Raw genomic sequence first — 27,626 nt, forward strand, 5'->3', positions numbered from 1 at the left:
TGCATATTAAGTGCTCACCCCCATGTGGAAGTGCCCGTGAGGATGCCCAAAGAACCAAAGAGAAGTTGAGGATTGTCAGTCTCTGGGTGGAAAATACTGCATTTTCTATTTGAATCAGATATAACAGGAAAGAGGCCCTCAGCCTCCACGTTCACATCCTGTATCTCAACTGGGTAATCGCCACCAGGACAGGGTGTTAGATGTAGTGAGGAGACCACAGAGTTTGGAATCAGAAAACCTTATATTCCCTGGGAACATAAGACAGAAAACTGTACTTGAACAAGAATTAAATAAAAATGAAAATTTATTTTAAAAAAAAGAATCAGAAAATCTGATCCCAGCCTCAGCTCTGCTGAGAGTGACAGTGTGAAGACTGGGACCTTCCTGAGACTGAAACTTCCCATCTAAGAAATGGAAAATAATTACAAGCCTGCCTCCTGCTGTGACTTTGAGAGTTAGTTTACATAATGAATATAACATGTTTGGCGATTTTAACATTAGAGAGCTTGTCAATAATTGTCTATTGTGATGAACTTAATAGGAGATTTCTCTTAAAATGGATAGTGAAAACCAATTAATATAATTATCTGCATCATAACTATGTTTCTAAACAGCTTTACTGAGATATAACTCATACAATTCACCACTTAGAGCAAGGGTGTCAAATTCATTTTCACCAGGGGCCACACCAGCTTTGCAGTTGCCTTCAAAGGGCCGAATGTAATGTTAGAACTGCATAAATGTAACTGCCCTTAACAGTTAAGTGAGAGTTCAGCACTGTTGCCCAGTAGAAACCAGGTGCCAGGCTGGATAAAACAAGGTGGGGGGCCAGATTCGGCCCACAGGCCTTGTGTTTTCTGTCTGTGACTTAGAGTATACAATTCATTGTTGGGTTTTGTTTGTTTGTTTCTTTCCTAAGTTCATAAGATTGTGCAACCATCATCACAATGTAGTTTTAGAACATTTTTGTCCTCCAGTAAAGGAAAACTGAACCTCTCAATAGTCAATGCCAACTGCCACCCCACTCCACTGCCCAAACTGAAACAACCACTAATTATTTTCTGGCCTATGAACGGATCTATCTAGGCATTTCATATCAATTACTCATATAATATGTGCCTTTCTGTGATTGGTTCTTTCACACAGCATAATGTTTTCATGGTTCATCCATGCAGTAGCATGTATTATATATTTCCTTCTTCTTGATGCCAAATAACATATTATTCCATGGTATGCATATGCTGTATTTTGCTTATCTGAACATTTGTTGGAGTTTTTCTGCTCTTTAGCTATTATGAAAGGTGCCATTTTGAACATTCTCATAATATATTTGTGTGAACATATTTAAAAAAATTATTTTGGGTATATACTCAGGAGTGGAATTTCTGAGTTATATGGTACTTCTCTATTGAACTTATTTTGAAAAACATAAACTATCTTCTACAGTGCTGCACCAGTTTATGTTCCCATCGGCAAAGTCTTGGGGCTCCAATTTCTCTGCATTCTCACCAATACTTACTATTGTCTGTCTCTTGTTATGGCCATCCTAGTGCTTATAATGTAGTATCTCATTGTGGATTTGACTTGCCTTTTCCTAATGACTAATGTTATCATGACTGTCTATTATGGATAACTTAAATTTTCCACTGAGTACTATTTCCCAGTTACTTAATGTTAGCTACTTGTGATTTCAAGGATGGAAAATCACTGCTCAGTAATGCCGTTAAACTTAGATGGGGAAGCTGCTGTAATGGCGGGCACAGATGTCGCCCTGGTGCCACTCTGAGCAGCAGGGCCCCCACCTGACGTCTCAGCCCACGGTGAGGTTCTGCCTCCACACTGCGCCAGGGCCACCAGAGAGTCTGGCCTGTTCTCTGTCTCCAGAATTCAACAGCAAATTGAAATCGTCTTGTTGTGCAAAGCCACATTTTTTCCTTGTAGGTGACTGTAGAATACCTGTATAATGTTGAGTAGGTGCTAATGATCACTTTTGTTGTTGCTGTTGCATAAAGGTCAAAGATATGTGTGCACAGAGCAGGAATCTTGAAGGGGATACGTGGACAGGGTTTGGGAATTCTGATGTATGAAAGGGGAGGTCAGACTCTCCTACTATTGATCCTGAGCCCAAATTGGGTAACTTCTGATCCAGGGTGGTGGGAGGCTGGTGTCTGAGCTCTGAGGACAAAGAGGTGCCAGGGATCAACTTGTCCCGGTCTTACAGGATCCACGGTGAAGTGCATAAAGACAGAGGATGGACGTTGGTTCACCCCCCAGGAATTTGAAGCTGCGGGGGGCTATAAAAGTTCAAGTAATTGGAAGAACACTGTGCGCTGTGGTGGGATAACCCTGAAACGGCTGATGGAGGTATTTCGGTGATGGGCAGGAGGGGTGACATCCTTTGTTGTGGTGGAACGTAAGGTCACTGGTTGATTGCCCAATATATGCTGAGTTATCTCTAGAGCCCTGAGGCCCCTGACTTTATGCTTTCCTAAGGGAGAGTTGCCTGACCCTCACACCTCAGTACAAGGCAGCATATCAGTTTGTCAAAGGGGCTCTTTCCTGGTAGGTTCAGGAGCTCGAGGAGGGGAAGGTCATACTGACTTAGGTGCTTGCAGACAATTTTAGGCACTAAAACAAAGAGGACTGTCTGCATTCAATCAAGTGGGCAGAAGGCACTTTGGGGAAAGAATGGCCTGGAAACCAAAACCATGATCAACTTAGGTCTGTGGGTTGAGGTTGATGGATTGTGTATGATTTGACCAAATCCATTAACTGGGATTGTATGCAGTGGAATTTAATGTCAGGCTAAAAAGTTTAAAATCACAACATAATGCAGAACCACGGATGTCTCCTGAGGTCTGAAATGACATATTTGAAACAGTATCTCAGACAACATGGGGACTTGAAATGACTGCACTTTCAGCCCAAGAAACCTATAGTCAACCTGCAAGGCTCAGCTTCCATGTAACTCCTGTCTGAATGTTCCCTGACTGACCTGCCTGCCCTGGTCACCCCCCCCCTCGGGCCCCTGAACTCTGGAGTAAGGCCCTTCTCACACTTCCATGCATTCCCTTTGTCTCTTTGGACACTCCTAGGGTTTGTCCTTCTTTGTCTGCTTAAAACTATCCATGTGTCTGACACCATGGAGGTGTGGGGCATGTGTGTGACAGTTGAATAGCCCTGGTGTGAAGAAGTAGGTCTTAGTGGCGCTGGTGGGAATGGAAAAAAGGGGAAAGGTGTCAAAGAGATTGTGAAGGAAAATCTGTGAAAACTTAGGGAAAAATCACACAGGCAAGGAAAAATGTTCTAAAAATGATTTTCTGGGTTCCATGGATGAATTCTAGAGTAAGTACAAGTGAAGAGAGAGAATTTTCCCCATTGAACTGATAGTATGATGTCCAGAAGAAATTTTTACAAGGATGTTATTACCAGACTTACAGAACATTATCACAGGCTAAGCTTATACTTAAAATCTTATTTTTCAGGAGAAAAAGCTACCTACACCACCAAGAAAATATAGCAAGAAAAAAAAGGTGATAATCCTTTTATACTAGTTCTTATTACCTAACTGACTTTATGTGCACTGCACATTTTTTATGGTTTCTCGATTAGTGATTATCATTGTTTCCTTTTTTGTCTCTCCTACCTTTATTTCATTTCATTATTTTGCATTTTTCAGAGTTGCTCCATTGAACATTACTTTGTATGCAAGCTTATCTGTGAATGCTAAACCACTAGATGTTCAAATAAGGAACCATCAAAAAAGACTCTTGTAGTTAAAGATATCGTTAGGGTGTCAAATGTGATGCCAACATAATTATGGAATACACAAAACACTTAGTCAGGTCACAAGGTTGTCTTCAACTCAATCCCAGATTTCTTTGATATAGGTTACTATTTCCTAACTTTAATGAAGTCTGATAAAGTTTGCTCCCCGTCATTCAGATGAACCTGTCTAGTAGATGGTGTATCTTGGGACATGTATGAAACCATATACTACTTCATGATATACAATACTAAGAGCATATTTTTTCTCTGATTACCTACATACTCTTTCATCTTTCAATAAGATATACACAAAACATAAAGAATTTTTTCTCAGGCAAAAATTATTGCCAAATTTTTCATAAAGATGTTGCTGTTGGGGAGGGAACTCTTGGGAGATGGATGTAGTTTAGATGGGGGGCTGACCTAGAAAATTATTTACTTTGATGTCACCCTTTTGGCTCCACCTCAGGGGCTGAGCAGGCCTCCTTTCTATCTGTGAAAGTGGTTTCTCCCTCTGTGGAAGAAGGCTGTGGAGGCAACAAACACATAATATGCAGTGTAGATTCAGGACAAAGTGATAGTATTTTCAAGTTTGGGGTGATGAATGAGATGAATGAGAAATTGAGGAGGGGAAGGTGCCAGGCACCATTCTTATACACTTCAGGTTGAAATGGCCACTCAGGACATTCACAGAATTCTACATTATCTTATACAAGGTGGCCACTGGGACTTCATCTAACACTGGGAATGTGAGCTCCAGGCCTTTACATTATCTGATGACCTGCAAATGTGGAACTAATTATCAGTTGTTGGGACTTTTCATCCACTGAGTTTACTGAAGATGAAATATATTTAACATACTTTATTCAGTAACTACTTTGAAGGCAATATCTCTACCATTCTCCATGTGTCTAGAGTTACTTTATCTGGATTACCTAAAATAGCTAGCAACTTCCAACAATGGGTCTATCCTTTTGCATGGTTCCAACATTTTGTAGCAGTAGGGAACACTTTTCTATGAAGAGACTCAAAGTGGTAAATCTTAACACACATTACTACCTGGTGGTTCCTCTTGCCTCCCTGATATTCTCTTGCTGATGGAACCCCCAGTTTCCCTAAATTTTGGAGTGGCACTTGGTACCACATGACAGTTTTTTATCTCCTGATGAGGGCCACTGATGCTTTCTGGAGACAGCAGCTGTGTTGTCAAATAATTTTATCTACTCAGCCAAAATAATCTTTTATTATATGCTAAGATTTGCTTAAGAATAGCATGTAATCACTTTTCCCAAGGGACACAATACTCATTTACTTACTCATTCAACATACAGTTGAGTGCATAAAAATGCTAGATGCCCATAAGGAAGATTGAAATAATATCCCTGACCTCAAGGATTGTTTCACCTTCATTGTCTACCATGAAAGTGTTACTGGTAGCAGGAATTGTATAGTGCCCAAGTGGCAGGCAGTGACATGACCCTTTCTCAGGTCACTTTATAGTAGATTACATCTGTGTATCACATCTCTGCCTTGGCTAGAAATACAAGCTGAGGCTGCCTCAAGGGAAGGAGGCCAAGTTATTTTACTGAACCTACACAAGCAATGCAAGTGTAGTGCACAGTGATCAGTTTCCTGTGAATAGTCAGCCAGGTGTCTTCTTGGGATTTGGATGGAAGCAAGATAAGGGTGACCTTCTGGTAGAAAAATTACAGTACCAAATATCTTGGATTCATTTTATTTTTAGTGTGATGCCCTAGAAGAGCTTCAGGAGGTGGTAGATATCTTCTCTGGGACACTTGCCTGGTTCCCAGGACCCTGAATGATAGATGGAGACCTAGAGGGTCCTGTCATACTACCAGTAGCCAAGAGTCCACAGGGAGGAGAAGACAACTGTTCCAACAACAGTACCTTCATTCATGTTAATAATAATCTTTCCTGGGGTAGATGTTACAGGCATATCAACATTGATTTGTAATCTTCTCATGCGTTACTAATCACACTGGCTCAAGCCTAATCTCCACTTAGGCTGCCCTAGAATCACCTGAAGACCTTTGTAAAGTAGCATTGCCTGGACCCCTCCCTCTATGAAATTGTAATTTAATCAGTCTAAACTATTACTTGCACATTATGAGTGTTTAAAACTTTGTACGAAACTGGCCCCTTACCACATGGTCACCATGCCTGACAGCTAGTTTAAAACTTTATAGGTAATTCTGTTACACAACTTACTCAGTCTATGATTTAACAAGAACACCATTGTCTGTGCCTCAGTGCAGACCAATTGATCAGAATCTCTTACACTGGGACCAGTACTCTAGCATTTTATATACTATCCTCAGGCAATTCATATGTGCAGCTGGTTTAAAAAACAAAGAGTCAAAGAGAAACAAGCCTTAAGTTGATTAAGGACTAAGGATGCAACATTATTATGCATTGGTTACAGTTTTTATTTCCTTGTTCTTCTGGGAAGAGGGTTACCATGACCTGGAGAATGATGATGGTAATCTGTGAGCTCCTACAGTGGCAAGAAGGAAACTGTCCCCAGGCCTCCATGCTGGAGCAGTTTCAGTCCCGTTTGGGACTGATTCAAGATTAGTCCCAAGATTAACCCCAATCTTGTGATTCAAGATTCAACCAGAAAATTGAACGGGAGCTATGGCAAGATGGTCTTTGGGTCTTGATGTTTGTCATGCATAAATATTTTTAAAAGCAAAAGCAATGACCTGAATCTAAATATGCCCAACACAAGAATTTTCACTGAAAAGTGAAGAACAAGATTCCAAATAATTATTAGTTAGTGACTTTTCATCTTTTATTCCTTTCTGCACTGAGAGAGATGACATAGCTATGATCCAAACTCCTCTGCCCATTTGCTTCAAGAGGCATATTTCTGATCTTTGTGTACTCAACCAAGATATAGTATAGACTTGGAAAAACAAACCACTGTTCTTTATGTATTAAGGCGCAAATACTCACTAGCGTCTCAGCATCTCTGCATGCAGTGGACCCTACATAGATGATGCAACAATGAAAAGAAGCCTACGAATTACTGTGTGGCATAGGGACAGATAGAATTTAGAACACAAGTAGGACAATAGACCCAGATGGATGTTCAGGCCTGTGGTCAATGTTGTACATTTTATGAAATGGAAGCACCAAGAAAGAACATGTCGTGAGTGTGAGGACAAGTTTCGGCTGCATGAGTTTGGGGTGTGCTTTAAGGAGATGCTGGGTGAACACAGGGGTATGCAGGAAGGCAGGAGACAGGCTGGGCATTTGGGAGCTGCAGACATAGCAATGTAACTGGATTTCAGCATGATTTGATCACCTAGGGCTGACCAAATAGCCAAAGATGGAAACCTGGGGGATTCTCTCAAAAATGTTGGAGGAAAAGAAGGCCTGGAAAAGAAAAGAGATAGAACAGTGAGGCTGATGGAGTAAACCCAGGAGAATGATGGAGTAACTGAACACAAATGGAGGTTCAGCTACCTGTTGCTACAAAGGCCAAATTCGTGAGGCAGATGGTGGTGCAAAAGGCACAGGGTTTCTTCAGGTGCTCCATGACCTTGGAGAATGGCGGGCGCCTTTCTCACTGACCATCTCTCTCTTCCCTGCAAAAAGTCCAACTGTCCTCAGCAAGGCCAAGACAAACGCCAGTGTCCAGAATACCTTCTGTGTTTTCCAGTACATTCCGTTGGAGCCCTCAGGTGGCTGCTAAGTGGTGTTAGTCCCCATCCAAGCAGTTTAACATGTTCCTAGCTTCTCCCATCTGTAGCCTGTGAGTAGAGCCCACATGTCCACGGGTTGTGTGGCTACTAGGGCTGTTTGGTCAGGCAGTTCTAGGGGAGAGTGTGCAAACACACTGGTGAGTGTACCACCAGGTGGGGAGAAAGAGAGAGAGAGAGAGAGAGAATAAGAGGGAGACTGACTCCTTCATGGAGGCCATGGGAAATGTGGCTCCTAAGTCCACGTGGCCTCAGAGAGAACAAGAAAGTCCAACCTGTGAGTGCACATCAAGAGCAAGAGACAGAGAGCTTGTTCCCTGGGATTATATTAGCTAGGGTGTGGGACAGACCAGGTGCTTTCTCAAAATGACCAATAAAATCCCCAAACTTTTATGCACCTTGGGTGGATTCATTCAGAATCAATCCCTTCTTTCCCCAGGTTAGACTGACATATCTCTTTGGTCTAGCACCTTCTCCTGCACCATTTAAACTGCTATGACACATGGGTCTGCCTTTGCCTGGTCCCACCCCCAATCTAGCACAAGATTAGGGGTAAGTGCAGGGGAGAGGGCTTTTCTCTATCCAGTTATCTGGCTAGCTTTCTGTATGCTCAGTGTAAGAACCTCCCACTCCCACCATCCTGACCAATGTGGGAGGCTCTCTGACACGCCTACTGACTGTTTTACAGTAACAATGGCACACCCCTTGTGTGTAGGGCAATCAAAAATATTCATAGCAGAAAAGGTTGGACACTGTCATCCCTGTTTCCTCCTGCTCCTCAGTGACCAACTTCCCTCCCATCCAGCACCCATCAATGGGTGTGCCAGTCCCCAAGCCATTCTCATTTCGGTTACCTCAGATGGTCACAAGAGGGTAGGAGTTTCTCCAATACCATGAGATAGGGTGTTTGTGTCTGGGATAGAACTACCCCCAAGTGGTTCTCAAACTGGATTCTCACACAAGGCTGACCCAGGAAAGGAACCAGGGGCAAATATACTTTCTGATGGTTCCTAATTTATGTAAATACTGATTATCTTTTTAAAAATGTGACATTGCGTTTTATTTTTTTTATTTTATTTAAGATTTTTATTTATTTATCTTTAGAGGGGAAGGGAAGGGGAGAAGGAGAGAAACATCAATGTATGGTTGCATCTCATCGTCCCCTGCTGGGAACTAGCCTGCAACCCAGGCATGTGCCCTGGCTGGGAATTGAACCAGGATACTCTGGTTCACAGGCCCATGCTCAATCCGCTGAGCTACACCAGCCAGGGCTTTGTTTTATTTATTTTTAAAAATTCTTATTCTTTCATGGTTATTCTTCCTTTTTCTGGGGTCCTTTGATATTTCCATACCTGAAATTTTGAGGATCACCCATTATTTTGAACTGACTGTGTTCTGGTGGTGTTAGAGAATGCTTCACACAGTTTTCACAGTTGGAGTTCCCTATTCTATGGCTTACTGTGCCTCCAATGGCTGGCTTCCTCCTTTTCATCCCACTGATAATGGACGGATGTCGAGTGGACAGTTTGGGGGATGGCAAGTACTGGCATCTGTCACTGGACAGATGGATGGACAGGCGTTTATTAGTCACATCTACTTCCAGACTAAGGAAGGAAGGCAGTGTCCCCCCTGCAGGCCTCACCAAGGTTGCCCTCTGGAACCCAGTGGACAACCAGGTGCTGGGCAGTGAGGGGTGGCCCCCTGGTTTCCATGGGAGGTTGTGTCTGGCTTGTGTGAAAGATTCCATGGCTGACAGGGAACTGAAACCTGATTTTCCAGGCCGGGCAGGCTTACTGGTGGTCCCTGGACTAGGAGCATTGTTTAGCTGTGGGACCTTATCTGGGAGAGCAGAGTGGGGAGGGGCACATGCAGATGGGTTGTCTGAGGCATCTCAATGTTACCAGATGTCACAGCAGCACCTGACTTTGAATTTTAATGGTAGTCCTTACACCACATTTTCTTCATCAACCAAGGTCTCAGTCCCAGGCCAGTTCCTTGTCATGAATACATGTGTTTACATGTAGCACAGTATATATTCATATCTTCTCTATAAATTTATTTGGGCTTAATGAGTAGGAGTTATGCTGTAAGACTTGGATGCAAATACTGTCAAATTTCCTCTTCTGTAGATTAAATTAAATATGGTTTAAATTTCTTTTTAAATTAAAAAGAAATTCAGTTTCATTGATTGTGGGGTTGGCAGGGGGAGGGGCTCACCATTCTGTTTACAAAATAAAGCAGTTGTCATACTCCTTGGGTGTTCAGAGAGGGAGCCTCCACATTTTACAGACCAAGCTGAGTCATGGGGCATCTTTTTGAGGCTTCCAGAGCTAAAGAGTTCCACCCTTCTTTACATCACCCAGTCATCTTTGCCAGGGTCTTTTTAAACTTGAGGTACTGTCACAGGTCCAGGGACCCTCGAGGCCCACAAACCATAGTCCAGAAACTCTTGCCAGACCCTTCAACTCATGGGGAGCCTTCAGCCAAGAAAAATAGGATGACAAGCTTTCTTAGAAGTTTATTCCATCTTATTAATTTCTCAATATACCATCTTCCTAGGGATCATTTTAGTCATTGTGTTGTAGGCAAATGGGTTTTAGGCACTTTATAGAGAAAACTTGGTTTATCTACAAGGTAATAAAATGATTCACTTTCTATAAATATTGTTGTTTTGTTTTGTTGCTAGTCTTTCTGTGTTAGAATTACTTGGTCTATAGGAAAAACTTCTCTGGTCTGGCACTCAGGTCCCTCCTTTAAACTTCACTAAGAAAAATCATTCTTCCTTTGAAATCTCCACTCAGAAGGACATAATTTTCCTTCCACATTCACAAAAGGCTGTGCATTCTAGAATCTAATTGTGGTGGTCTTCTGGGGTCTCACTGTGGGTGCATTGTTTTACCTTCTAGCTCAAAAAGCCAGAGGCGTGCAAGGTCTGCCAGAATGGAGAAGACATTTTTGGCTGTGATACTTGTTCAAGATTCTTTCATGGGTACTGTCACCTCCCACCTGTGCAGACTGAGAGGTTTGTGAGATGCAGCCCCCTGTCTCCTTTAAAGGGACCCTTCCTCCTGCCATGCACCCTCCCCCTGCGGGGGTCTTCCTTGTGTCCTGATGGGGACACAGCAGGGACAGAGGTATGGGGTTCAGCGGTATGATCACAGAAGTTATGGAAAGATGCTGGCAAGAGGGGGTGAATGTTCTCCTCTCTCCTCTGGGAGGCTAAGGCCAGTGGCTGGGTTCTTTGCCGACAAACTGCTGCTGTCCTTTCTGGAGCTTTCTAAGCATAGACTCTTGGTCATGGTAGTGGAAGCCAGCTGTTTGTGTTCTGTCCTTATTCAGAAACACGAACTTTTTGCTATGTTCTCAATTGGTTGAGATCCTAGGCCCCTAGGAGTTAAGGTCTAGTCTCCAGCACTGAGGCCCAGTAGGCAGGACTCTTTGTGTTCCCAGCAGTTCAAGTGGAGAAAGGAGAGCCCACCACTCATCTTGACACCACTCTCCACCAACTGACCCCCAGTTGGTACACTTGATGAAAAGAAGGTCATTGTCTCAGGCCCTACATGGGGGACCTGGAGACTCTGGGGAGTGACCCCTTCATTCTTAATATGTGTCCATTAGCCTTTCCTGATAGGAGAACAGTGGCAGCCATAGGAATGATGGCTGTTTCTGAGACTTTGCTTTACTCACTTATTCCAGACCTCTCAGGAGGCCGTGGAGTTGTACTTTCTGCAGGATAAAGGAGTCTTCAGGAAGTCAGCAATGTCATGGGGAATTTGAGGTTCTGTCAAGGAGGATGGGGCCTGAGGAGCAGCTGGTGAGTTGAATTTGACCCCAGAACTTCTTTTGCCCATCCACATGTGAGAAGTCAAACAGTCAAAGGGTAGGGGAAGAGCACCAAAAGCTGCATTTCTTCCCAGGTCTCAACCACGTTGAAATCTCACTAGGATTTGCAGAAAAAATAGCTTTGGAATTACATGTCTGATTCCCAGAATTCTACCTGTTTGAGGAAACTGCCAGAAAACTAGTGTGGCCATGTATCTGCCTGGGCATACATATGGGATCATTCACTCTAAGTTACTTTCTATTCAAATCCTCCTTCTCTTGCAGAAATGTGAGTTCCTCCTCTTAGAGATCTACTGCCATTCAGACAATATCTCTCTTGAACAAATGCAACAAGATAAGTATGTAAGTAATAATAACAAACCATGATTATAGGTTGCCAAGGTGTTACCTGGTCTTGGCATGTGCTCTTATGGGATTTGTGATCTGAAACCCATGAGAGTGAGAGTACAAGATGCTGTTATCATTGCCTTGCATTTTGGCTGGATTTTGCAGGAGTGCACAGAAGGCAGACATTGCATTGTATCAGAAATTCTTTCGTTATTTATTTTTCACCAGAGTGCAGAGACTTATCAATGCATGAATAATTTTATGATGCTGAATAAAATAAAAAAGAATCTCAGTGAGCAGCATTACTCCAATGTGGGGAGCTTTATAAGGGACATGCGCCTCATCTTTCACAATCACAGGGCGTTTCATAAAGTAAGTGTCTTTCCTGCTTTCATTTCCTTTTTTCCCTCCATTAAGTTGCTCTGCCTTCATTTTTTGGTGCACGGAAATTTTAGTTTATCTCAGCCTATAACAAGCCTATACAAGCAAGATATCTAAAAGTGAGTGAGTTTTAAAATTCAAGATAGAATATAGCAGTGAGTTCCTAGGTATCCTTGCAATCAAAATGTCAGACCCATGAGAGTTCATTCTTCTCTTCAAAGGCAAGAGGGTGCCCACTGAGAACAGTGTGTCTTCCCTGCTCTGAACAAAGTGAGAAGAGAATTGTGTGCTAAAATCATATTACCCTTCTTATCATCCCCCAAATATTATTAATCCACCTTCTCATAAATTTCAGACTCTAGGTTGCTTGGTATGTAAATGAACCATATAGTTAACAGGAGTCACCAGAGATAAATACAAGTGACAATCTATAAGAAATATCACTGATTGTACTCAGACATCTGTAATATTTTATGGTTACAAAGACTTTAGATTACTTTTTAGATTATCACTAAAGTAAACAACCCAAACCAAATGAATAAGAGTGCCCAACCACGGTAATGATTTTCTATTTTTGCCTAGTTAATAGTAAATAATTGTGCACTTAGGACACAGAAGATACTCTTAGCCGCATGAGTTTTTAATGGAATTTAAGTGTTTTAGGCAAGAGTTGCAATCATTCCAAATCACAAAGTGTCAAATGACAGTGATAATAAAGTCATTATTTTTGTTATTTTTTCAGGATCATGCCTTGTACATACTGGGACTTAACCTGGAGGAGGAATTTGAGCAGAACTTTAAGAAAGTGTTTGCTATTCAGGAAGCAAAACAAGGACACATAGAAAACACAATTAATTGAGAAGACAATGCATGAACAAAATTAGAAGTTCAACAAAGAAAAAGAAACTATCAAAAAAATAAAGAGGCACCTTAGAGCCAAAGCAGACAATGATTATACTGAAACACTGAATAGGAAGCTTCAACATTAAACTCAGTAAAACAGAAGAAAGAATCAGTGAGCTAGAAGATAGGTTATTTGAAATCATCCAGTCAGGGGAGCAAAGGAGAATGAAAAAGAGTGAAGAACGCCCACAGGACTTAGGAGACATTTTCAAGGAAAACATATATGCATCATGGTACTCCTTACAGGCAAAATGAAAAAGAAAGGAACAAAAAGTCTATTTAAAGCAGTAATGGTTAAAAGCTTTCTAATTTGGGGAGAGAAATGGTCATTAATATTCTTATAGTCTGAAAACCCACATAGGTTGAACTTTATTTTTTCAAATAATTTTTTGAAAATTTTAAAATTGTTGTTCAATTACAGTTGCTCCCATTTTCCTCCATTACCCTCCCCTGCTCTACCCTTTAAAAGGGCTACATCGGCAAACTTTATAACTAAATTGTCAAATTTAAAGACAAAGAGAGAGTTTTGAAAGTAGCAAGAGACTGCTGACTTGCCACATACAACAGAGTCCCCAGAAGATTACAAGCAATTTCTGAACAGACACTTTGCAGGACATGAGAAATTTAATGATATATTGAAAATATCAAAAGCAAAGAACTGCTATTGAGGATTAGTCCTCAGCAAAACTGTTCTATAGAATTAAAGGAGAAATAGACTTATCCAAGCAAATGGAAGCTGAGGGCATTCATCACCACTAGAACTGCATGGTAGCTCATTTCATTGTAGCATCATCCGAACACACCAGCATTGCCGGTTCAACCCCCAGTCAGGGCAGATAGGACGATCAACCAAACCATAAATAAATAAATAAATAAATAAACAAATAAATAAATAAACAAATAAATAAATCTATACAGATTTCTGTCTTGCTCCCTTTCTCTCTCTCTCTCTCAATTCAGTAAATAAAACGTTTAAATAAAATAAATATTTTATTAAGAAAAGAAATGTGAAAGGGCATTCTTCAGACTAAAATAACAGGCATGTAATTAACAGTGTAAAATTTAAAAACAAGATGACTTGAACTCTTTACCATACACAGTTGGCTGCTGTTTCTTCCTTTGTTACACACACAGGGGATTTAGAACAGGAAAGAGGGAGAGAGAGGCTGTGACTCAAATCCATTGGAATGAGATGGCTGTGTAAATAGGTCCTTGAAGCAAAAATCAGATTCAACAACATTAATTCAACCTCTTTCATTAACATGAAAAAAATTCTTAAGCTTTTCAACAACTACTTATATGCCTTTTCTATACAGCTAGTTTGTAAGTATTAACTCCAACTAAAATTCTAGAGTAAGCAATGGTTTTCCTCCAGGCATATTATTTGCCATGTTATTTTGCTTGTGAAACAAGGCCACCACTCTAAGTAGGCGTATTTTTTTGCGCACCCGTGAGCACAGAAATACAAAGTGTATCTAGCCTGGCTGTGTGTCTACTAATAAATACGTGTCCCTGATGCTCTGCATAGCAGCATCTCTCTTCCTTCATGGTCAGGGAGTTCAGGGGCACTGGACCCACTGGGTGTCCAGAAGCAAGAACAAGGCTGGGTGTTGGAGTGAGCAGTGCTGGTCCCCTGTTTGCGAGCAGGGTTAGAGAGTTTTGCTTCAGATCCATAGAAGTGAGTTACTACCCAGCCTGTTGCTTTGAGAAAACATCTAGAAATTCTGGACAATGTTCGGAGAACAACTGTCTGAGACTCCTGCAAAGTGAACACAAGTGGGGTGAGTCTGGATGTAAAGAGCACCAAGGAAGCAGGCAGCAGGAGATGTTTCCTGTTTACTGACACCTGACTCTGAGAGCAGCCACAGTCTGTGTTTGTTCAGCAGAGCCAGGAAGAAACCAAGGCCATCATGCTCTCTTGGTATGAAGGTAGGAAACCCAGAAAAAAGAAAGCCCCAGAGAAAAACCCAAATTCTGAGTATCAACTCTCCCCAAGTATCCTGACATGAGTTCTAAAACAACTGACGGGCAGAAGACGACACGGATGGAAATAAAAACACCAGCATTCTTCCTGATAAAAGCTGGACCCAGGGACGTGGCTTAGATGTGTGCCATAAAAGAATCCCTAAACCTGTATCCTAGGATTGAATTTATTCACAGGCCCAGCTGCTCTAATCTACTACTTTGCACCCCTCACACACCCCACAGACCACTGTCTGTGCACTTGAGCTTGGAGAAACATGAAGCCCAGGCCTCTCCAGCAGGATGAGCTCGCCATCAAGGAGCAGACTGGCCTTTCACAGAACTCCCAGCCTGAGAGTCTCCCCAGAAAGAAGGGAGGGCAGGGGGCCAGCAGTCCTTCTGGTTGATAGGCCACCTCCTAGAAGGGGACACTGGCGTGAGGCCTGCGTGTTCCTTCTGAGGTCAAGGTGCCACCCTGTGTTTCCCTGCACCCACAGAGGTGCCTTTGGTCTCCATCCTCAGCCCAGTGACTGCTGCTGCTGCTGCTGCTTTCTTCCTCCTGCCTGTGAATCCTCAGGTCTGGACTCCCTGCCACATCTCAGGGACAAGCCTCTGTGCCCCGAGGGTCTCCCAGGCTGGAGACTCAGCCCATTTTTGATGTCTTTGGAAGCTGCCCCTGGTGAACTAAAGAAGCCAGTCCCCTCACTATGTCCTCTGCCCTGTGACCCTACTTTGCTGCCTCTCCTGCTTTCCAGGTTTCCAGGCAACTTCTCTGAAAACAGGAATTGTCCCTGTTGTCATTGCTCTTTGACACCATGGAAAATGCCCCAGCCACTGCCTTCTCTCCTTCAAGTCAGCTAAGTGGGACTGTTAGGGAGTCAAACTTGCTTCTGAGGATGGTCTTTTTCGATTCCTAACCTGGGTGGCTCTGACCTTGTTTCCTGGATCAAAAATGTTCACTTCTCCAAAGGGGACTCCTGATCCCATAGAAACCACTGCTGTTCACTGAGTGGGGTGTGTGCTCTGCTTTCTCTGGTGCCAGGAAATGGCCTCTTTTCTTTGAGCCAGGGAAGCCACAGTGTGAGAGTGGCCACCCAGGAGGGAGGCAGCTGTGGGTTTTTGTGGAGACCAGGACTAGTAAAATGGCATTGGTGCAATCAGGATCATAAAGCATATACAACAAAGTATATAAAGTATAAACAAGCACAAAGGATATAGAAAGCAGAAAGTATATCAAACAAAATAGAGTCACTTATGTCAACTAAAATGGCTGTCAGTCAGTCACCACACTTTTGTTCCAGAGGAAAATTCCCTAAGTCAGAGTAAATGCTTGTGGCAAGGAGACAGGTCTGCCCATGTGGTGAGAGCAGAAATGTTTGGCAAGTACACACTTATAATATCTGCACACGTGGTCAGAAGAGCTGTGTCAGCAGAGTGGGACCTCCCACGGCAGGGCTTCTGGGAGCATTCCACACTTGGCATCAGGGGTGCCAAGACATTTATTGAAAAGACCCAGAGGGGTACAGTACAACATTTTCAAGGTTTAACTGAGGCAGGCTCCAGACCACAGCTGAGACAGCCTAGTTCCACACACCAGAGTGCAGCTTCCCACCACTCTGTTCTCCCCTGGCAACAGCTGCCAAAGGCTCTGCCCTGCTGGACTGAGGACTTTGCCTGCCCTGCTGCCCATTGGACCCACCTGACTCTGGAGATCCTTCCTTGCTAGACAATGGCAACCCCCTTGCCTACTGTGCTGTCTCTTGGACCTGCAGACTGAGACTCTGGGACTCAGGTTTATTATCTCCCATTGTTTGCCGTGTGTGTGTGTGTGTGTGTGTGTGTGTGTGTGTGTTATATTCCTCTTTGACTGTTAGCGTGTGAGTAGGATATTAATGGATGCTGATGGTCTACTTTGAGTGAATCTGCATTCAATAAAAGCTGAGTGCATAGCATAGTTACTGTGAGTGGCTCTTGTCTATTCCTGGTGCCAGGCTGCTCAGCAGGCAGCTAACCAAGCAGTTGCCTGGCTGCCTTATAGGAAAGACTATATCATGAACAGGTTGCTCGTGATATTTTCCCTCCCAGCCAACTGCTATTTGCTTCTCATTCACATGGTGATTTGGTGACTCTAAGCAGACTCGGGGGGAAAGCTGGCCTAGTCTTCCTGCTGTCTGGGGACAGAGGAGAGAGAGAGGAGGGACACTGGAAAGGCAGGAGTCATCTCTGTCAGACTGTGTCTGGGACATGAGTCCCATGCAGGTTGGGAGCACAGGGCAGCTGTGTCCTTCAGAGGCTCTGCTTACCAGTCTGGAGGGTGGGGGCGATGCCTGTGTGTGCAGCACCTGGGATGCACTGAGACCCTGCCCACAGGTACAGAAATCCTCCTCAGTGTCCTGGAATCTGTCCCAATGTGATCCATATTCACTCCTTTGGGGAAAGAAGTATTTATGGAGAGAGGGTAGAACCTTCCCTGTATCTTAAATTCAACTGGGCCAGAACCCTGAGTTTCATCCAGAGGAAGTCAGACTCAGGGACCAAATGTGGAAACCATTGCTCTAGGGATGGTGCCTCTCCAGCCCGTGTCCAAACACTGGGGCCAGTTCAGTTGGCTCCAGGCTCTCCAAGGGCCTGAGTGAAGATCTGAATTTTCTGTCTCTCCGGATAGTTGTCTCCACATGGACAAGGGGCAACATGGGTTCATTCCCATCCGTGTAAGCCCTGAACCCTCTTAGCAGGTTGGGGCAGCTGAGGACAGTGGGATCACAGGTTGTTTTTGGTGTCATTGCACACACAAGGGGACTACAGAGGACTGGTTCTGCACCCGCTGGCAGACCACCTCTTTGACCTTCCACATCCTGGCCGTCTCTTCTTGTCCTGCATTCCTGCTGCTGCAGGTTTGGATGGCTGAGGACCTCTCTGGGGCTACAGAAAGGGAAAGGCCGCATCGGACAGCACACACAGGATAGTTAGTTTCACTTCTCTTTTCCCCATTTGGGTGGAGTGCACTCAGGCTGAGTCTGTTACACATTTCCTGCTCAGAGCTGACCATCTCACTAAAACCAGGCAGAGGACACCAGAGGTATCAGAGATTCTGGCAGGACCAAGGGCAGGACAATGGCCACCAAGGGCAGCCACCTCAGCACCAGGTCAGTTTAACTTTCTGGCAGCGCTGCTGCTTTACTGCCTGCTATTTATTAGAGATAGTCCTCTAAACCTTGACCTTAACCTTGTTTACAAGAACCCTCATGTGCAGTGTAGTGGAATGCGGAACTATTTGGTGAGGGAAGTGGATCTTTCACCTGCAGAGGGACCACCGCTGGTGTGAGTGAAGCTACCACAGCCCACAGGACTCTTGTATTATACCTACTGCTCCGCTGTGGAGACATTTCGTCTGGGTTGTGCTTCCTGAGGTTTTGAGGCAGGGATTTGTTATTTTCTCATGACCTCTGTGCCCTCTCTTTCCCCTCAGGCCTCCTCTATTTCACTTAGATTGTTTCAAAGAGGGTACTTTAGAAAATATAAAATTCAGGTTAAACATCTGACTTTTCAAATCTGGGTGCCTTGGTCTCCTACTTGACCTGTGTTGGGTCAGCTCTGGGCCTATTCTTGTCTCAGGCTGGGGATCTAGTTCTTCCTCCAGGGATCTTGATAAGGGAGTCAAAGGAGGAGGAAGAACGCAGATACCAAAGACTGGTGCAGGCTGAGAGTTCCATCTGTGCTTTTGTTTCCTGCTCTGGAGAGGTTTAGACATTTGGCAAGAAAATAGCTAGAAATCCTTTCCCATTAATTGTCAGGAGGATTCATTTCATTCTTCTTAATGGCCATAAACTATTGCATGGAATCCATATACCATAATTCTTATACCAACAAGCTCTGAAATATAGTTTTATATTTCTTTATGTTTTTGTGTGTACCCAAGTATTTGTCTAGTTTCAAAAACAGAAATGTGAAATTGTTGAGGGTAATAACACTCACTTGTTTATACTGAGGATCTTGCTAAATTGTCTTTTTTCCCCCAAAGGCTGAATCACTATATTCTCCTACAATTGGCTGATGAGCCATCTGTCCACACCCAGACTTCACAAAGGAGCTGGATAAAGGGACACAGCCTGTTAATTTGCATTCTCTGATTACATGGAGGTTGAGTGGGTTTTCCTGTCTATTGTCCAATTAAATTGGTTCTCCTCTAAATTGTTGGTTTATTTTGGGCCAATGTTATTAGTTGAGGTGATTGTCCTTCCTTTATTGACAAGTAAGAGTTTGCTGCTTAGTTTGAACTTCATAAATATATTTTCTTGTCTTTAACTTTGTTTATGGTGGCTTCTATCATATTAAAGCTTGAAATTTAGAGTATAGACTTATAGTATTAATTTAATAAGATGCGCACACCTTGGTTATTATAAATAAATAAAAGCGATACCAAAAGTTACTGGTGAATTCTATGCAGCTGTACTTAAACACAGTTCTTGTGATCTTTAAGGTGCAAATTCAATTTCACCTCTATTTCATACTTCTTTCTCCAATGTGCTATAAAACCTTTTATTTTTCAAACTTTGGGAAAAATTATTCTTTCAATGATGCAACTTGAGCCCCCACAGCTTTATATGCCTCCTAAAGTTTTATTCCTTTAGTTTTTTGTGTTCTCTCAAATTTTTCCTCTGTGACAATTGTTTTAATTTTAGGTCTCTTTTTTTCCTTTTGGTTCCTTATAATTTCTAATCTGAAAGAATTAATTCTGTTTGTTTTTGAGAGTGGTCTTAATTTCCTTTCATAGCTCTGCAAGCTCAACTTTAAACTGTGTTTTGTTACTATAAATTAGGCCATCTGCACACTTTATTTATGTAGGCGTTTGTGTGACATTAAGTGTTTTTGATTGTCTTCCTTATCCCCTGGGTTTTTCCTGAAAGTGAACCCTGTCTGCAGGTTGGTGTTTGTGTTCCTTCACTTTTTCTCCTGCCTGCAATGGTTGTACAGCCTGCCTCACTCATGTTTGACTATTGCACCATCCTCATCTGGATGAATTTTTTTTAAAGATTTTATTTATTTATCTTTAGAGGGGAAGGGAAGAAGTATCAATGTATGGTTGCCTCTCGTGAGTTCCCTGCTGGGAACTGGCCTGCAACCCAGGCATGTGCCCTAACTGGGAATCCAACCCCAATCGTGTGGTTTGCAGGCCCGCACTCAATCCACTGAGCTACACCAGCCAGGGAGCTGATCTGGATGAATTAAAAAAAACATTTTCTGCCTTATCCGAGAGTGAATTTCTTGGCATCTAATATACAGTTTGAAGGACTTCTCATTTTTCAGGTCAGTTTTTCTGAGGTGCCACATTTGGTTACCCATCCTGTTGCCCTCTGCTCTACTGCCGTTTTCATTACCCCGTGGCCACATGTGCAGGGTCTGCTCTGTGCTCTCTCTCCCCTGCCATTGGCCTATAAGAGCCTCTCCTAGTGCCACACAACGACTGTCATAGTGACAGCAGCTTCATACGAACTTTGACATTTGGCAGAGTGCATCTTCCCATTCTCTTTCCATTTTCAAAGTGCCCTGTCCTTTTGCATGTCCAAACCAGCTTGTCAAAATCTTGTTGGGGTTTATATTAGGATTGTAATGAATTAGTGGATGAACCAGAGGAGAATTGACATCATTATAATATTGAGTTTATCATTAATATGGTATATGCATATCATTAATATGGTATATGCATACTGTTAATTAAAAGATATTCTTTAGAGGCTTCCAGCCAAGGTGGAACTGTAGGTAGGTAATACTGTGCTTCCTCCCACAACCGAAAGAAAGACAGCAAAAAATTTAAAAATGAAAAACATGCAGAACTGCCAGAAAATTGAACTTTATGGAAGCTGGACAACCAAGAAGTTAAAGAATAAACATTCATCCAGACTGGTAGGAGGGAAGTAGGTGGGCAGCCAGGGCAAAGAGGACTCCAGGCAAGGCAGCAGCTAGAGGACCAGGTGAGGTGGTAGCTGGTGAAGTGGATGGTCCCACATTTCTGTCCAGATAAACCAGGAGGAACAATAGGGAAGTGAGACAGATGGAGCAACCCAGGGTTCCAGCATGAGGAAATAAAGCATGGGAACCTCTGACTGAAAAAAGCTGTGGGGTTTGTGGCAACATGGGAAGCTCCCACCTCACAGGAGAGTTCATTGGAGAGACCCACAGGGTCCTAGAACATACACAGACCCACCCACCTGGGAATCAGCACCAGAAGGGTCCAATTTGCTTGTGCGTAGTGGAGGAAGTGACTGAAAGGCAGCCAAGAGCCCAGCAAGCCTTCTCAGACCCCACCAACATACTGCACAAAAATGCAGAAATGTGGGTGAGCGGAGACCGGCCCGCAGTGTCCCTGTCATTACAGATGAGATGAGACATTCACACGGACTAGTGAGTCCGTGTGAATGTCTGGACTCACTGGACTCTGAGTCCAGCGGAGGAAAAGGGACAGCATGGCCTTTTCTCTCAAGGGGAGCAAAAGCCTCGGCCTTTCCCATGACATGTTTATTGGGTTTCTCAGCACATTACATGATGATGCTCATTTACTATGCACAGGTTCACTTTAGGTGGTTACCTTTTACAGAAAACAAGGGAGCCAATGCTGCTAATCACATCACAGAAGAAGGATATTTGCAACTGAAAAGGCAAAAGTGGTTGAATCAGTTACACTTCTCCTAGTAAGGTTTAGCTTGGATTTTAGGAAGCTACTTTGCAGTGAATATTTGCCACAAATCCAGGTGAGGGAGTTTTTTTAGCAAAAAGCAAAATTTTGTCTCTTTATAATCTTTACACTTATTTTCTTTGCTTGTTGTGTTGGCCAGGACTTCCAGGATTATGGCGAGCACAAGTAATGCGAGTAATCAGCCGCATCTTGACTTCAGGTCCCAAGCAAAAGCTTTTCTCATTATGCCATTACGGTTAATGTTAGCTGTAGGTTTTCTTTCTTAATATAGAAAATTGCACAGATTTTTTAAAAAGCGTATCTAATATTTTCAGTGTCTGAGGTGTTTCTGGCCCTGTTTTGTACATTTTCTGTTGTTTTCACTCCCAAAGATCATTTAAATAAAGTTTTGGGGGGAATAATTGTATATTTATAGAAAAGCTGTAAAGATACTCTGGAAATTTCTGTACACTTCACACCTAGTCTCACATCCTGTGATGTTATGCTCTTACACTGCTGTGGTACATTTATCAAAACAGAAAAACCCACATTGCTACATCTATGTTACTGAAACTGCAGACTTTTAGCATTTTAACAGTCTACCAATGAAGTCCTTGTTGAGTTCCAGGATTGACTCCAGGATACCACGTTGCCTTCAGTCATCTTGTCACCAACTCTATGGTCTGTGACAGTTCCTCAGTTTCTCCTTGTTTTTCATGACCCTGAGAGTTTGAAAAATACTAGTCAGGCATTTTGTAAAATGTTCCTCAATTTTGGTTGGTCTTGATTCTTTTTAGACTGGCATTACGAGTTTCATGAAAGAATTCCCTGAGGAACAGCGTCCTTCTCATCACTTCTGTCAGGGGAGATGTCAGCCTGATTTATCACCAGGGATGTTCAGCTTGGTCACTTGGTTAAGGTGGTGATTGCCAGGCTTCTTTTGTAAACTTCTTATGTTTTCCTCTCCATACTTACAGAGATTATTTTGCTTCTTTTGGTGGTTGATTTTGGCTGTATCTTCAATTGTATTGAAAAACTTACATATGGGTAAAATTTAGGCCTGCACTGAAGCTTTTGTACAGGATTTCTTTCGCTACATCAGGGTACCTGAGGGGAAAACCCTCCCTCCATTCATCTCACCTGGATTCCCATTAGACTCTCCATCCTGTGTGGACTAGACTTTGTTTCTATCCCTCACATATTAAGGTTGTCAACCCCAAGGATCTGGTTCTCTGGGATGAAAAATGCCTTGAAGTCAAACATGGCTTCTGTAGTAAATAACTCACTAGTTTCTCCTTTCCCTTTACTTTGCGTAATAAATCCTTACACTGTTTTCATTTCCTAAGTGATTAATAACATTTAAATCATTTTTCCAACTTTCATGTTTTATCAACAGAAAATGATATAGCCCATGCAAGTTGAGGGTATTGAGATTTTTTAAAACTCTTCCCCATCACACCAGACACCTATGGTCATTGATTAATGGGGTTATTGATTTGCTCTCATTTCTCAGATTATGGCTTTATTTTTTAAAGTATATTTTACTGATTATGTTAATCAGTGGTCTTATTTTTTTCTTTCCCTTTATTTGCCTCCAACCTGTACCCCACCTCCATCTAGATACCCACCCCTCCTTAGTTCATGTCCATGGGTTGAACATATAATTTCTTTGGCTTCTCCATTTCCTATACTATTCTTAATCTTCCCCTGTATATTTTATGCTTACCATTTATGCCTCGTATTCCTTGTACCTTTTCCCCCCTGCACTCTCTCCCCCTCCCCACTGATGACCCTCCATGTGATCTCCATTTCTGTGATTCGCCTCCTGTTCTGGTTGCTTGTTTAGTTTTTTGTTTTTTGTTTTTAGGTTAAGTTGTTGATAGTTGTGAATTTGCTGTCATCTTACTCTTCATAGTTTTGATCATCTTCTTTTTCTTAGACAAGAAACATTTCATATAATAAGGGCTTGGTGACGATGAGCTTCTTCAACTTGATCTTATCTAGGAAGCACTCTATTTGCCCTTCCATTCTAAATGATAGCTTTGCTGGATAGAGTAAGTGAGGTGGTAGGTCCGGCCTTTCCTAACTTTGAATACTTCTTTCTAGACCCTTCATGCTTGTAAGGTTTCTTTTGAGACATCAGCTGACAGTCTGATGGGAACTCCTTTGTAGGGGACACCCTTATCTCTTGCTACTTCTAGGATTCTCTCCTTCATTTTAATCTTGGCTAATGTAATTATGATGTACCTTGGTGTGTTCCTCCTTGGGTCCAACTGGTTTGGGACTCTCTGAGCTTCCTGGACTTCCTGGAAGTCTATTTCCTTTGCCAGATTGGGGAAGTTCTCCTTCCTTATATTTGCAAATAAGTTTTCTTGCTTTTCCTTTTCTCTTTCTGGAACCTCTCTGATTTGGATGTTGGAGCACTTAATGTTGTCCCATAGGTTTCTAAGCCTCTCTACATACTTTTGAATTCTTCTTTCTTCATTCTGTTCTCGTTGAATGTTTATTACTTCCTTATGGTCAGAACCATTGATTTGAGTTCCTCTTTCCTTCCCCTCACTCTTGGTTCTCTGTACATTTACCTTTAATTCACTTTTCATAGCCTTCACTTTTTCCTCTAGTATGTGACCATACTCAACAATTATGTAAGCATCTTGATTACCAGTGTTTTGAACTCTGCATCTGATAGGTTGTCTACCTCTTCTTCACTTAGTTGTATTTTTTCTGGAGCTTTGATTTGTTCTTTCATTTGGGCCAGATTTTTTGTCTCTGTGCACCTGTTACTTAATAAGGGGTGAAACCTCAGGTATTCGTTAGGGCAGGGCAACCTATGTCACTGTGTTGTGGCTCTGAAACCTCTGACTGAAGAAACCTGTGGGGGCCCTGGTTGGTGTATCTCAGTGAACTGAGCACAGGCCTGTGAAACAGAGAGTCACCAGTTCAGTTCCTAGTCAGGGCACATGCCTGGGTTGCAGACCAGGTCCCCAGTAAGGGCCAGTCAGGAGGCAACCACACACTGGTGTTTCTCTCCCTCTCTTTCTCTTTCCCCTCTCTCCTCCTGTAGTAAATAAATACATTTTTTAAAAAAATTGAGTTTTCCAATCTAAAATATATGATCTGTTTAGTCCATCTCAATTTGTACAAGTTAAAGTATTTTTTAAAAAGTCCAGGTATGTTTAAGACAAATTAACTTGAGACTTCTTGTCAAGATAAATGTGTAGACAGACATGGCTTCCCTCTTCACACAACCACATTAAAATTACAACTAAAATATAGAAAAACCATAACTCAGAAAGGTCAAAAATCAAGTTGAATGGAAGTCTGACAACTACGGAATTAAAGAAACCACATCCATCCAGACTGGTAGACAGATACAGACATGAAACAGTTTGGTCTCTCACCCATGTATGGTGGATACAAATTCAGCAGGGATACATCAGGAGCTAGGAGTCCCAGCCCCACACCAGGCCTCCCAGCCCAGGGTTACAGTGCCAGGAAGATAAGTCCGCAAGCCTTCTAGTTGCCGAAACCAGCAGGATTAAGTTAGTTAAAGAAACGTCTGGAGCCCCAAGCAGTTCCTCTTAAAGAACCCACACATGGATTCACCTACTCAGACTCACTCTCCCTGAGCTCCAGCACTGGGATAGCAGCTTGAAAGGCACCAGTGGTATACAGGGAGAAACTGAAGTGTCTGGCATCAAGGTGAACAGATACCATTGTCCCCTTTCTAAACCCTCTGCACACAGAACCAGCAAGCTGATGCCATATCTGAGGCTCCATCAACCTGACTAACTTTGTTTGACCCACCTTGGAGATCCACAGAGACCATACCCCACCCAATTTATGGGCCCACCCAAGCTGATTATCATATGAATGACTGGTCTTGGCTCATGATTCACAACTTCCTAAATACTCTCAAACAAGCAGATGAGACATTGAAATTAAGAACAAACAGACAATAACCAGTGGGGAGATGAGAGGGGATAAAGGGAGGGGAAAGGTGAAGAGGTTTTCCAGAACAAGTATAAAGGACATGTGGACAAAACCAAGGGGGGCTGGAATCAGGGGAGGAAGGTGGGGATAGCTGTGGTTGAAAGGAGAGATGGAAAGAAAAGCCAGACAACTGTATTTGAACAACAATAAAATTAAAATAATGAAAAAATAATTACAAAATAAAAAAACCCATAAAAACACAGCCCCCCCCCAAACAAAACAAAACAAAACAAAACAAAACAAAATGAAACAAAATAAGTTATAGTTGGCCTCAGTGAGCCCTGGGCCCAGCACTAGCAGCAGCCAGCTTGGATTGCTTTGTAGCTTAGTCAGGCTGGTCCCAGACAAACTTACACCCTGACATGGGTCCAGGTGGGCCCTGACCTTGGCCTGTACTACCCAGGAAACCCTAGGGCCAGCATAACCAGTGGACAGCTACAGACCACTTGGAGCACCACCAGAGTCTGCAAAGCTGATCTTCCATGGAAGGTGGAGGGTGTTGCTAAGTGGTCACAGCCAATCCTTGAAGCTGACTGGCCTGCGTAAATCCTTCCTGTTGACTTGCCAACAGCAACCAAGGCTCAACTACAAGAGGAGGGTGTACTCAGTCCACACAAAGGTTGTACCTCAAGTACCCAGCTTGGATGATAGGGAAGGCTATGCTACTGGACCCTAGAGGAAACCTGTTACATTAGGCCACACGACCAAGACAGGGAGTTGTAGCATCTCCACCCAATACATAGAAACAAACACAAGGAGGCTGCCATAATGAGGAGACAAAGGATATGTCCCAAATGAAAGAGCAAATCAAAACTCCAGAGAAAGAGCTAAATGAAATGGAGATAAGCAATTTATTAGATGCAGAGTTCAAAACATTGGTTACAAGGATGCTCAAGGAATGTAATGAGGACCTCAACAACAGAAAAAAGATCCAGGCAGAAACAAAGGATACATTAACTGAAATAAAGAACAATTTACTGGGAAATAGAAATTGTGTGGGTTTGAGCTTAGATTAAAAAAAGCAGAGAATCACCCTTGTGCACTGTTGGTAAAATGCAAACTGGTGCAGCCACTGTGGAAGACAATATGGAATTTCCTCAGAAAACTAAAAATGGAACTGCCTTTTGACCCAGCAATTCCACTGCTGGAACTATATCCTAAGAACCCTGAAACACCAATCCAAAAGAACCTATGCATACCAATGTTCATAGCAGTACAATTTACAATAGCCAAATGCTGGAGCAACCTAAGTGTCCATTAATAAATGAGTGGATCAAAAACTATGATACATTTACCCAGTGGAATTCTACTCAGCAGAGAGAAAGAAGGAGCTCCTACTCTTTGTGATAGCATGAATGGACCTGGAGAGCATTATGCTAAGTGAAATAAGCCAAGTGGTGATGAACAAATATCATATGATCTCACCTTTAAGTGGAACATAATCAAGAAAAAAAAAGCAAGCAAAATATAATCAGAGACACTGAAAGTAAGAACAATCTGACAATAACCATAGGAGTGGTAGGAGGGAATAATGGGGGCAAAGTTTTTCAGGAACTACTATACAGGACACATGGTCAAAAACAAGGGGGAGGATGGAAACAAGGGAGAGAGGGGGATTTGGCTGGGGTGGGGGGAGTGGTGGGGGGAATGCAAACAGCTATAATTGAACAACAGTAAAAAATAAAAATAAATAAATAAAGCTGAGAATCACATCAATGATTTGGAACATAAAGGAGCAAAAAAATGATCAAATAATAAGAAGAAAAAAAGAATCCAAAAAAATGACAATAGTGTGAGCAGTCTCTGGGATGATACAAGAGGTCCAACATTCACATCATAGAGTTGCCAGAGGGAGAAGAGAAAGAGCAAGAAATTAGAAATCTACTTGAAAAAATAATGAAAGAAAACTTCTTCAATTTAGTGGAAGAAATAGATATGCAAGTCCAGGAAGCACAGAGTCCCAAACAAGATGGATGCAAAGAAGCCCCCTACCCCCAAGTAACATCATAATTAAAATGCCAAAGGTTAAAGATAAAAAGTGAGTCTTAAAA

General features: G+C 42.5%; 1 protein-coding gene across 7 annotated transcripts in view; it reads left to right on the top strand.

Moving 5' to 3' along the window:
- The window catches only part of LOC118975411 (nuclear body protein SP140-like protein), a 138,248-nt gene that overhangs the window by 26,222 nt on the left and 84,400 nt on the right, over positions 1–27,626 (top strand). For 3 of the 7 annotated variants that reach the window (XM_037029334.1, XM_037029331.1, XM_037029333.1), the window contains 4 exons: positions 2,222–2,364; positions 3,486–3,533; positions 10,400–10,515; positions 11,190–11,307. In XM_037029334.1, coding sequence (XP_036885229.1) covers positions 2,222–2,364; positions 3,486–3,533; positions 10,400–10,515; positions 11,190–11,307 — 425 coding nt within the window. Of the gene's footprint in view, positions 1–2,221; positions 2,365–3,485; positions 3,534–10,399; positions 10,516–11,189; positions 11,308–11,600; positions 11,679–11,891; positions 12,036–12,786; positions 13,208–17,928; positions 18,056–27,626 lie in introns of those variants that run through there. The other 4 variants (XM_037029335.1, XM_037029336.1, XM_037029332.1 and 1 more) reach the window with 3 other exon arrangements.

This window comes from Sturnira hondurensis, unplaced genomic scaffold, assembly GCF_014824575.4.
Source record: "Sturnira hondurensis isolate 20B ecotype Veracruz unplaced genomic scaffold, ASM1482457v3 Scaffold0020237, whole genome shotgun sequence".
NCBI classification, from domain to species: Eukaryota; Metazoa; Chordata; class Mammalia; order Chiroptera; family Phyllostomidae; genus Sturnira; species Sturnira hondurensis.